Here is an 11,874-nt window from a genome sequence, read left to right on the forward strand (position 1 = left end):
AAATTAAAAATAAAAAGCAATAATATATATAACATTAATAAAAAAAAATTCTCGAGCCTGCTCACGAGCTTTCGAGCCAAACCCAATGAAGGTCAAACTCAGCCGTAACCGATCGATATAAACTTTGACCGAGTTTTGATCGAGCCGAACTGAAACAGTTGCGAACTAGACAAACTCATTTGCACCCCTAGTATCAACACACCTATTTTTTAGGGTTAATTTCAAAAAAAGTACCATGTGGTTTGGCCGATTTGTGATGTGGTACCTGTGGTAATTTTTTTTTGCAAACACAATTTCGAGGTTGTCACCGTTAACAAAATCAAAGAAACGACAGATTTTCTGTTAGGATGCTGACGTGGCACAGGGGTAATTTAGGAAATTCGAATTTTTATTTTTTTTTTAATTTCTTCTTTCTCTGTCCTCCTTCTGTATCCTTCTTCATCGTCCATTATTATTCTTAAGAAGAAGAAGAAGAAGAAGAAGAAGAAGAAGAAGAAGAAGAAGAAGAAGAAGAAGAAGAAGAAGAAGAAGAAGAAGAAGAAGAAGAAGAAGAAGAAGAAGAAGAAAGTCAGAAAAAAAGTCAAAATTTTTCTCTCCCAAATTACCCATGTGATTTAACAGAAAATCTGTCATTTCTTTGATTTTGCTAACGGCGACAACCTCGAGGTTGTGTTTGCAAAAAAAAATACCAACGGTACCATATCGCAAATCGGTCAAACCACATGTACTTTTTTATAATTAACCCTATTTTTTATAGTTGTATAACTTCGTATTTTCTTTAAACTAGTCGAAGACCCCGCGTTGCGTGAAATATATAATGTTATTTATTTAATTAAAAATTGATAGTTTAAAATATCAATATATTAGTATTTTAAATTTTTTTTAACTATATTCGAGTTATTTCGTTGTTCACTTAATAAATTCTAACATTATCTCTTCAAAAGGAAAATATACTTTGAGAAAAAAGAATATGAAAAACATTTATTTCCAATTGAAATATATAATTTCATTTTTTATAAATATTTTATGCTAATTAAAATTTAAATGATCTTTAATAGTAATAAAGATAATGTAATTAAAAAAAAATAATGTAATTAAATTAAAGTAAACATAGCCTCTACCAAATTAAATTATTAAGTAGCGATACTAATTATTAAAGAATTCAATATAGTTATGTAAATAATAATAAATTAAAATAATTGATTATGATATTAATTAGGATAATGGAAATTTAGAATTTTTTTTTTTTGAATCAAAACGTTAATATATTATATTTAATAATTAAGATATATAATTAATGGTTATATATATATAACTATAAATTGAAATGTAAGATAAAATAACATATTGTTTGAGGGAAAAAAACAGATCTAGAATGTAGTATATGTGACATGTGTTATATAGAAATGTGAACTTGACTTTAAATGAATTGAAAATTTTGGTATGCAAATGAACTAAAAGTGAACCCCAAGAGAGTGTTCTACGTGCCAAATCCAAAAGCGAACTAGTTCAATGTCAGACTAGCCATTTCCATACCAATGAGAAATGAATTTATAGAACTTTATTTGTAACAGGTATGAGAATCAGAGGATTTTAAGCTTTGTAACCAACATATAATTATGTAAATAACAATAAATTAAAATAATTGATTATGATATTAATTAAGATAACTGAAATTTAGAAAATTAAAAAGTTAGTATATTGTATTTAAAATAAAGATAATAGTTAAGATATATAACTAATGGTACTTGAAAACTAAAAGGATATATATATATATATACTAAAAAAAATTATTTTTTATTATAAACTTAAATGTAAGATAAAATAACATATGGTTTTACAAAAAAAAAAAAAAAAATTTAGAATTTAGTGTATGTGACGTGTGTTATAAAGGGTGAATCTCACTTGATGCACACAAAACAGGAAAAGCGTGGGTCAACAAAAAGATATTTTTTTATTCTTTCATTCTTCGACTTGCCAATAATATCTTAATCAAAATCAACAACATACCTCCACAAGATCTAGCTATATAAACGGCAAGTTCCAATGTCCCATATTTAGTTGAAAAATGTTGACCTTCCCTCCTAGTCCAACGCTGCTACATAACCCTTCATGCTCCATCATGTGTTCGAATCATTCTTAAGTCACATGCTTCCATCCTTTCAAGAGACTCGCACAAAAACAAATCATTGTAATCCAATACCTTAAATTCAACAACTTTGTCCTTTAGTGAACCAAATTCTATCAATATTGACATATATGACCTTAAATGACTCCTTATTAAGATGGTCTTATTAAGATGGTCTGCATGATTCAATTCATATCCAAATTTCTAAACTAAAACCCCGATGCAACTGCCCTTTTGTTTTTGTAGCAAACAAATCATATTCTCTTAAGAACTATTAGTTTGTGCAAGACTTCGGTGTTTGTGAAGTGGCTTTTATCTTGGCATGTTTAACCCAGGGAGAAAAGGAAAGAGAAAGGAATAGAATTAGGTTGGGGGAGCAGAAGTTGAGGAAAGATCGTTGAATCCCAAGGAGAATGGGAAATGGATTTATAGGACTTTATTTGTAACAGATATGAGAATCAGGGGATTTTAAGTTTTTTTGTAACTGATATAAATGAGAATCAAAGAGTTTTAAGTTTTTTTTATTTGTAACCGATAGATATGGGAATCAAATGGTTTAAGCTTTTTGTAACCGGCGATGGAGAGGATAAACATTAATTTTTTTAATTAAAGGGTTTTAAGTATTTATTTTTTTATTCAAAGGCTTTTAAGCTTTGTAACAAATATAAAAATTAAAAGGTTTTAAGCTTTTTTTTGACCAAAAAATTATGAAATTATTAAAACTAATGCACATAATTGAAAACGAAAATCAAAATTCAATATTTTTTTTACACATAATGGTGTGTCAATTTCTAGTAAATCTTTTAGACCTTATTTAATTGTTGTGGACATGGCATGCATAGTGAACAAATTTTAAGTTGATCTTTTAAATATACTAGTCGAAAGCCCGTGTAATGCACATGATATGAAATTATATTATTATTTTTCAAAAAAATAATAAATAATTAAATAAATTTTATAATTTAATTAGACCAGCATGTTGCACGGTATATATAATACTTCATATTTATTTTAGTTTTAATTAAAAAACATTCAATTTTAAATTTTCTAAATTAATTATTTTTTTTAGTTTTATATTTAACATGAATGGATACATTCAATCATGTATTATTACATAGTCTTTTTTATGCAATATAGATATTGATATTATCAAATTTTAATATTTTGACGAGGAAACTTTTCATTACAACTTTTTATAATCTAATTAAAAAAAACTTTAAAATTCACCATTATATGAAGAGTATATAAAAATAACATACAGAAGAATGTCACATCCATCAAGAATGCCTATCTTTATATAGTCCTAATTAATGCATTAACATATATGTCTTCTCATCTTTCTATACGTACTTCTATTTATTTAACATTAAACAACTTATAGAGCACGTTCGAGCTAGGATTAAAAAAAAACTATCATCTTTATCTTCTTTTTTTAGAAGATCCATTGGATTGGGTTAGCACTTTTCTCTTAAAGAAAACCTGTGTCAATGTAATACGGTTATATCGAGTAATTTTGCATATGACAGTGTCAATGGTATTGTTAAATAAATATTAAATAGTAAAAATTAATTTTTAATTATTACAATAATATTTAATATTATTAAATAACTTTATATTATTAAAAAAATTAGATTAAAGTAAAGAAAACAAAATTTTTGTCGTGTGAGACCCATCAAAATAAAATGAAAGTATCCAACCACTAGAGAGGATTTTTAAGAAAAGTGTTTTAATAAGGAGAGTGTGTCAATGGTTGGAGTATCCAACCATTAAAGATGCTCTTAGAACTTTTTTCCTTACACTCTTAGAAATGATTGTTTAGGTTCTAAAAAAATGATATATATTTGTATCCTTAACACATATTACAAACCATGTGTATCGAATTAGAATGAATGAATCTAAACAGAAATTCTGAGAAATGAACAAAATTTGGCACAAAAGAATTTTCAAATGAACTATAAGTTAAAGAACATAAATAATAGAATTACAATAAAGTAGATATAACAAACATTGAACTTTAATTGTGCGTGTCTTTTCATTTAAATATAAAACAATAGAAGTGTGAGTAAACGACCATCTTTTCCTTTCTGTGCATCTTCTAGATGATAACATCATTTACAATTTTCAGTTTGGACCTCTAGAGACGACGGAATATGGCCCAATTTCAGTTCAATGCCCATACAACGCTGCACATAAGAGAAACCACAGCCTTAACTCAATATGTTGGGTATAAATACCCAAAAAACCATGGCGGCAGGTATCACCCCACAAGCAAGGGAAGGAAGACACACATCCATAAAGCAAAAAAGGCTGCTCCTCAGCCCGCGGAAAAAACCTTCTTCTTCAGTCTCAAAAGACTTCAAGTAATGATTCAGAGAGCATTAACTTCTCCTGGCACAGTCCTTCAAAGAACACAAACTGCAACACATAGCGAACCAAGACGAATCGTCGTCAACTCGAAAGACACCCAAAACAAAGAGCTTATTCTCAAACTAATCGTGAGGAGTCAACTTAGTCACCACATCAAAGTTGTTTTAGTTAATGAACTCGAAACCCATACACCAAATCTACAACTACCTGTATATTCCAACCCTGAGGAAGAGAAGCCCCACAAAGAATTGTAGCAGCAGATATCTTCTCGTGACAGCAAGCTCATACACTCTCGAGTTCTGCTAAACTTCCACCAAATCCATGAGCTTAAATTCAGTTGCTTTAGCCTTGGTTAGTTTACAAAAAAGAAGCATATGAAATACATTTATGCCAACTAGAGACATCACTTAAGGTTGACATTATTTTTAAGTTGTCTGACGGCCTAGAAGCTTGATATGAAAATCAGAGGAGTTAACCAAAGACGCCGATGAACTTGCCTTCTGCAGAGACGCTGCAACGAAGGAGGCAGAACAGCAAACAAGTGAGATTTTATGGCATATGACTTTAAGTATCATAGAAGAGTAATCTGAAAACATTCAAAGGAGGCAAATAATGTGAAAAAAGGCCCTACTAAACCACTTGCGAAGTAATGAAAAGAATCCGAGACGATGCTCCAGATAGTCAGATTGGCATTCATGATGCACCAAGGTACAATATGATAAAATCTCATAATCATATATGAAATGTACATTTGACAGAAAGAAATCTATATTCTGATACAATGTCTACATGCCCTTAGATGAAGATAGGAGCCCTTCGAAACCCAATTTACCTTGAATTTCAAGCTGCAAATTATTTCAGCTTTTAATTATAAGCATTATTCAGGATTTTACAGCACCAACTATTCAACATGAAAATTACTCCACAACATTTGTAAACATCATACATAACTAAAATTTGGTAACAAATCACATACTACACTTCAAAATTGCTGATTCTAATTAAATCTTCGTCGTCATCAAAAAACTCATTGCTGATCAACTCTAGTTCCTGAAGCTTTAGTCCTTCAATGCAGTTAGCTTATCAAAAACTGGTGTTTGACCTTTCTGTGTACTCTGCTACAAGTTTTGAAAACGAGGAAGATCTGTTTTCCAACAATCTTGCTGGAGAGTCGTATTCCTCAATAAGTCCTGCAACATTAGTACAGGAAATATGATAAGCAAGATCAACACATCGATAGAAATTTGCGAGAATACTGTTATATAGTATACACTCACCATTACTCAGAAGAAGAACCATGTCACTGTCAAGAACAGAAGTTATTCGATGCGCAATTGTTATGACAGTAGAGTCAGAGAAGTGTTGCCTAATGGTTTGCTGAATCAAATTATCGGTAGCAGTATCAACCGAGGCAGTAGCTTCATCAAGGACCAATACCTTGCTCTTCTTCAGTAGTACTCGCCCGAGACAGACTAGTTGCCTCTGACCCATACTCCAGTTCTCTCCATTCTCGGTAACTGTAGTAGAGGTAACAGCATTATCATTCATAGTGTAATTTCTAGTATGTTGAGTTTATGCAAAATGAATACAGCTACTGTAATCAATTACGAAAAACATACCTGTCGAGTCTAGCTTTTTCTCCTTCTTTCTAACTTCATCTCCGAGTTGGCACTTATCTAGAGCCTGTAACCATTAAAATTTACTGTCAGCACAATAAAAGATCCTATTTTTTTTTAATCCTCCCTATCAGAGTATACACAACATACCTCCCAAATTTGTTCATCTGTGTACTCCTCGAGTGGGTCAAGGTTACTCCTTACGGTCCCTTCAAACATGGTGGGATCCTGGGGAATGATGCTTAGTTTTGTCCTCAAATCATGCAAACCAATCAACGAGATGTTTATGCCATCAATCACTATCTGACCAGCTTGTGGATCAACAATCCGGAATAGAGCTTGTATGAGGGTTGATTTACCACTTCCTGTTCTCCCAACAATACCAGTTTTCTTCCCTCCCGAAAAGGTGCATGTGAGACCCCGCAAAACAAGTGGCAAATGAGGGGCATACCGTACCTATAGCATGTCATTGTCATCAATATCACATATGTGCCATAAGAGAATCAAAGTTGTCGATTGAATATAAATATTACCTGCAGATTTTCAATAATTACTTCTCCATTCCATGGCCAAGAACCATCTGGCCGGTTTTCATCAATAACAAGAGGAGGCTCACTGGGAATCGACATGTATTGAAGTATTCTCTCTACCGATATGATTTTGTTCTCTAAATTACAAATATTCCATATCACCCAAGATTGCAACATGTTTAGGTTCAGTCCATATGTCACAGCTAGACCAGCGATCGCTATAAAAAAATGGCAAAGCCGAAAGAAAAAGAGGTGTATTTCAGGCTTACTAATTTGTTACAAGAGCAGAATACAGAATTGTTGTGCAAGGCAGGAACTACTAACCTGGATTGATTCCCTCCGGAAAAGAGATTAAGAAAAACAGAGAAAAGGCAAATGTAATAGAAGAAAAAGCATCTAATCGAAAGCAAAGCCATTCCATTGCACCAGCAATGTGAAATTTTGGCCGAGAATATGCATCCGACAGCTTCATATTTGTTTCTCGAAATCTAGATTGCTGATCAAAGCTCCTGATAGTTGTTGATCCTGAAATTGTTTCCGCAAAATGTTGGATAAGTGGAGCTTTGCATACGCCAACCAACCGAGAAAGCTCCCTGGCAGAAGGGATGTAATATTGCTGCACAACCAAATAAAAAATGTTAGAAAGTAGATGGGTCTCTTTCGCCAGGCAGATTGTTAGTTAGGTGTCTTTCTTTACTTTGTGTTGTTTTCTTTCTTTTATGAATATATATGTTATCTTAAACGTTATCTACCAATATCCTGTTTGGTCCAGACGTAGGCATCTGTCTAGGGGAATGGAATGAGTTCAGTTTAGGATACATATTTAAACAGACATATAACACCATAAAAGAATCATATTGTAGTTCTCAACATCTTGCATATAATAGTGCACACAAAAATGAGATAATTTTGATTCGCCTTATTTCAGTATGTAGTATATAAAACAATTGTTTGATAAGAATTTAAGGATTACCTGATACCAGATGCTGACAGCAATAACAGGAATAAAGACAATGAAAACTTGCCATGCCACCTGTGACATTACTGCTATGATTCCCAGAAGCTGGATCATCGAGAAGGCAGTTGCTCCGACTTGGTAGGGAATTTGTATATCGACTGCACTTTGGTCTGTTGAAGCCTGTTAGAGTACAAACAAATCAATCAAATGTCAACTAACTTAAGTGAATAAAAAAAAAATCAATTATGTTAGCGAGCAATAAAATGCAGGCTTCATTGGAGATTACATAGGTTGAAATTCACTTACTCTATTTAGGATACGTCCACATGGAGTTGCATCAAAAAAGGACATGGGGGCACGGAAAATGCAAAAATGCATTTTGTTGAAGAGTAGAGTTGCTGTTTTGTAGGCTGCTGTTGCAAGAAATGTGGATCGAGCCAGGATGCAGAAAGAACTGCCAATAGCCAAAGCAACGTATACTATCATCAGCGTAGATCCGCTAACATTGGGTTTCACATCCTTTGACACTGGGGTTGCCCAAGCCATCCAATAATTGCTACCAATTTGGAGTACCTGAAAGAGAACCTGTGCCAGTAAAATAAAAGGCACGAGAGCCCCTCCATATGCTGTTGTGAGATATTTCCAGTATACTGAAAACCCGACTCTACCTTTCTCCCTCTCCTCTTCTTGAACAAGCTGTCCTTTCGGCTCAGCTACCTCATCAGCTTTACTATTTTGTAATTCTTGCTTTCCAGCTTGCAGGGAAACCCCATTAGTATTTGTATCTTCATTTCCAGAAGTTGACCCTGTTTGTTTGGAATCAATTGCCAATAAAGCTGTCTTATGTGCGCCTACAAGTTCCATAAAATCAGACCCCGAATTGAGAATGTCATTATACTTTCCTGCTTGTGTAATTCTTCCATCTTTCATTACCTAACCAGAAGATACAAAATGAACATACTTTATACAAATTGTTGAGACAGCAAAACTCATAAACCCAATAAAGAGGGATGTTGTTTACTCACCAAAATCAGATCGGCAGCAGGTAAGAATTCAACTTGGTGAGTAACGTAAATAACTGTTTTTGTACTCAACAGACCAAGTAAAACTTCCTGCGAACAATAATCAAACAAAAATATTTTATGAGACCACCATTTTACTTTACTATGCATACAAGGAACAAATTAACAATTGTGTCTTCAATAAGTTGCACGATATGAAATAAAGTAAATAACCAAAACATTGCTTAAATGTGATCAGAATTGCAAGTCAATTTACCTTAAATAAATGAGATCCAGTATGCGCATCAACAGCACTAAAAGGGTCATCAAATAGATATATATCAGCATCTTGGTATAGAGCTCGTGCAATTTGTATTCTTTGTTTCTGCCCACCACTCAGATTGATACCCCTCTCACCTATAACAGTTTGGTCACCAAATGACAATATCTCCATATCCTTCTTCAGGGAACATGCCTCCAGTATGCTCTCGTACCTTTCTCTGTCCATCTCCTTACCAAATAATATATTTTCTTCAATTTTGCCACTCTGTATCCAAGGTGACTGGGCGACATAGGCCTTTGTCCCGCATAATTGAAGCGTCCCCGAAATCTTTGGTACCTCTCCTAGAATGCAGGAAAGTAAGCTCGACTTGCCAGAACCTACAGTACCACAAACAGCAACCTTCATACCATTGACTGCTTTAAAACTTATATCCTTCAAGGTTGGGATAGGAGCTGACAAATCCCAAGAGAAATTCCCATCTGCTATCTCAACTGCTGTCTCAGTACTATCCCTTGAAAGCCTCTCTGCAACATGGTTCTGCAAATCGTCTAGACAGAGGAAAGATGCAACTCTATCTAGGGAAACCTTAGTCTGAACCAACATTGAAATTGTGTCTGGAAGATTATAAATGGGCTCCTGAAGAATCCTGAATGTTGCTAGTGCAGATAAGATCTTTCCCGACTCAAGTGGGATTCCTAAAAGCATACAAGTACCGAAGGTGATCACAGAAACAAAAGTAGGAGCTCCCCAGAATACAAAACTCACAATTGCTTGAGTGTAAACGAATTTTTTCAGCCATCCTGCTTCTGTGTTCCGGAGCTCCTCAATCTTAGACAAAAACTTCATTTCCCATGCTTGGAGCTTGAGAATTCTCATATTCCTTAAGATCTCAGATGTAGCCTTCATTCTTTGATCTTTAGACTTCATCAACTTGTCTTGAAAGTTCTCTTGTATTCTTCCCAATGGATAGTTCATTAACATGATTATAATGGTTGCAACAAAAGCAGCAACAGATGCAACTCCAAGATTTTTATACAATATGAACAAGGCTAGAGCAACTTGGACGATGACCAGCCACGGATCATGCATGTACCAGGTAAAGTCACCAATTCGCTCCGCATCAACAGTCATGAAGTTGATGATTTCCCCACTACTATTCCCCTGCTTTGACTGGCATGAGAGGGTCAAACCCTTGTTGTATATCATCGTCGCAACAACTGATCTCATCCTAATTCCCATCTGCTGCAACCTAAAAAACCAGAATCTCTGACAAAAGCACTCAACGAGCTTCCCGACCAGAAAGGCTGAAGCTAAAATGTAACCCTGATTCTTGAACTTCCCTTGCCCATTGAGGCATTGGACAAATGAATCAATAAGGTATGGACCAACATAAGAAGCTACTGTGTATAACACTGCAAGCATAGCAGTCCATAGTATATCTTTCCAAACTGAGAAGAACAACGCCTTCACAAGCTTGATTGTCGTAATTCGACTACCAGTGCCATTAACTGTCTCTATTTTATTTGTGAAAACTTGAAAAGCCCCAACAACACTATCCCCACTATGAAGTTGAGGAACATCTTCAAGGTCTAAAGTTTTCTCATTGCCAACAGCAATCAGAGAACCCATCCAAGAGAAGGTGAGACGACTAAAGAGACCAGCATTCGAGTAAGGTGTTACAAAATCACCCCCTCTTGACTTAGTTGACTCTAAATCATTACCATTCAATAACGGTTCTTGGAGATGGGTAACTTCACTCTTAAAAGTCAAGAACCCCAGGAAACAGAGAAATAAACCAGTGAACATAGAGACTGCATCTAATACTAAATACTGAAGTTGTGAATCCATATTTTTTCGATAAAGAACAATGTCCACAACAAGACAATAAGAAGAAATTGAGAAATAAAACCCCCACCAAACTCTCAATAGAAATGGAAACTTGGGTTCAGATGAATTGAAAAATTGGGTATGCAAATGAACTGAAAGTGAACCCCAAGAGAGTGTTCTAAGTGCTAAATCCAAAAGGGTAACTAGTTCACTATCAGACAAGCCATTTTTATACCAATAGAAGTAGCTCAACAAACACCAGACAAGATTAAACAAAGAAACAGAGAAACAACAAAAGTGGGTACATTTATAACACAATACCCCCTTTTTCTCATCATATCTCTCTTTCAAACGATCAAAATCACCCGCCCTAAATTTCTTAAAGACAAACGAGAGAAACAATACAAGTAACAAAACCAGGTGTAACGACCCAGACAAGCCGCGTAGCCAAATCGGTTCCAGGAGAAAATCAGTACCTGAATGCATTGAAATGGAATTTGGAAGCAAAGCTAACATAGTTTTCGACATTGAATGAGCAAATTCCATACTTTGCAGAGGTTTTTCCAAGGTTTTTCAGAACTGGGTTTTCTGCGAATTAGTTGGTTTTTCTAAGATAGTGTGGACTAAGAGGTCTATATATATATATATATATATATATATATGTGAATATTGAATATTGATGATTCTGTATGTAAGTATGTAAAGGACAGAACTTTTACAACTTTGAGAGAGAGAAGGTCAAAGTTGAATCCTTTGAGAGAGTGATTTGAAGCGTGGAGAGCAAGACATGGGAGACGGAGATTGCCGAGAACCATTGAACCGAGGAGTTATCTTTTCCTAGAAAGTCGTTAACTTTTAACAACTATAAATTCAATTTCATGTAAATATTCGTTGTACTTGTGCTATATTTGGAAAATTACATTTCACTTTAAAAACTTCCAGTAAATTTCTATATATAACACAATTAATTCAAACTTCATAAATTTATAATTACAAAGTAAAAAAAAAAATATTTGCTTTTATTAAAAAATTACCTATTTAATAAAAAAAAGGTTTACTTTTGTAGAATTCCATCAACATAATTTTTTTGCAAAATTGATATTTTAATAATTTTTGTTAATTTAGAAACACTTCATTGGGGATGCAATATAGAGAGAAAAGTCA

General features: G+C 33.9%; 1 protein-coding gene across 1 annotated transcript; it reads right to left on the reverse strand.

The window, feature by feature from the left end:
• Positions 1-5,211: 5,211 nt before the first annotated feature.
• On the reverse strand, positions 5,212-11,448 carry LOC136219198 (ABC transporter C family member 3-like). Its single transcript, XM_066006485.1, has 10 exons — positions 8,878-11,448; positions 8,625-8,711; positions 7,906-8,532; positions 7,615-7,779; positions 6,966-7,257; positions 6,645-6,859; positions 6,262-6,567; positions 6,115-6,178; positions 5,773-6,012; positions 5,212-5,685 (listed from the first exon to the last, which is right to left on the reverse strand). Exons 1-10 carry the CDS (start codon positions 11,254-11,256, stop codon positions 5,579-5,581), a joined length of 4,482 nt encoding a protein of 1,493 aa, XP_065862557.1. The 5' UTR covers positions 11,257-11,448; the 3' UTR covers positions 5,212-5,578.
• Positions 11,449-11,874: the final 426 nt, after the last annotated feature.

Source organism: Euphorbia lathyris, chromosome 2, assembly GCF_963576675.1.
Source record: "Euphorbia lathyris chromosome 2, ddEupLath1.1, whole genome shotgun sequence".
Classification (NCBI taxonomy): domain Eukaryota; kingdom Viridiplantae; phylum Streptophyta; class Magnoliopsida; order Malpighiales; family Euphorbiaceae; genus Euphorbia; species Euphorbia lathyris.

Bases quoted from the DNA above. Each gene is read 5' to 3' on its own strand.
- LOC136219198 (XM_066006485.1), bottom strand. From the start codon at position 11,256: ATGGAATTTGCTCATTCAATGTCGAAAACTATGTTAGCTTTGCTTCCA. The intron at 8,533-8,624 runs GTGAGTAAACAA...TCTTCTGGTTAG, and splicing joins CTGCTGCCGATCTGATTTTG to GTAATGAAAGATGGAAGAAT. The intron at 7,258-7,614 runs GTAATCCTTAAA...TTGGTTGTGCAG, and splicing joins CTGTCAGCATCTGGTATCAG to CAATATTACATCCCTTCTGC.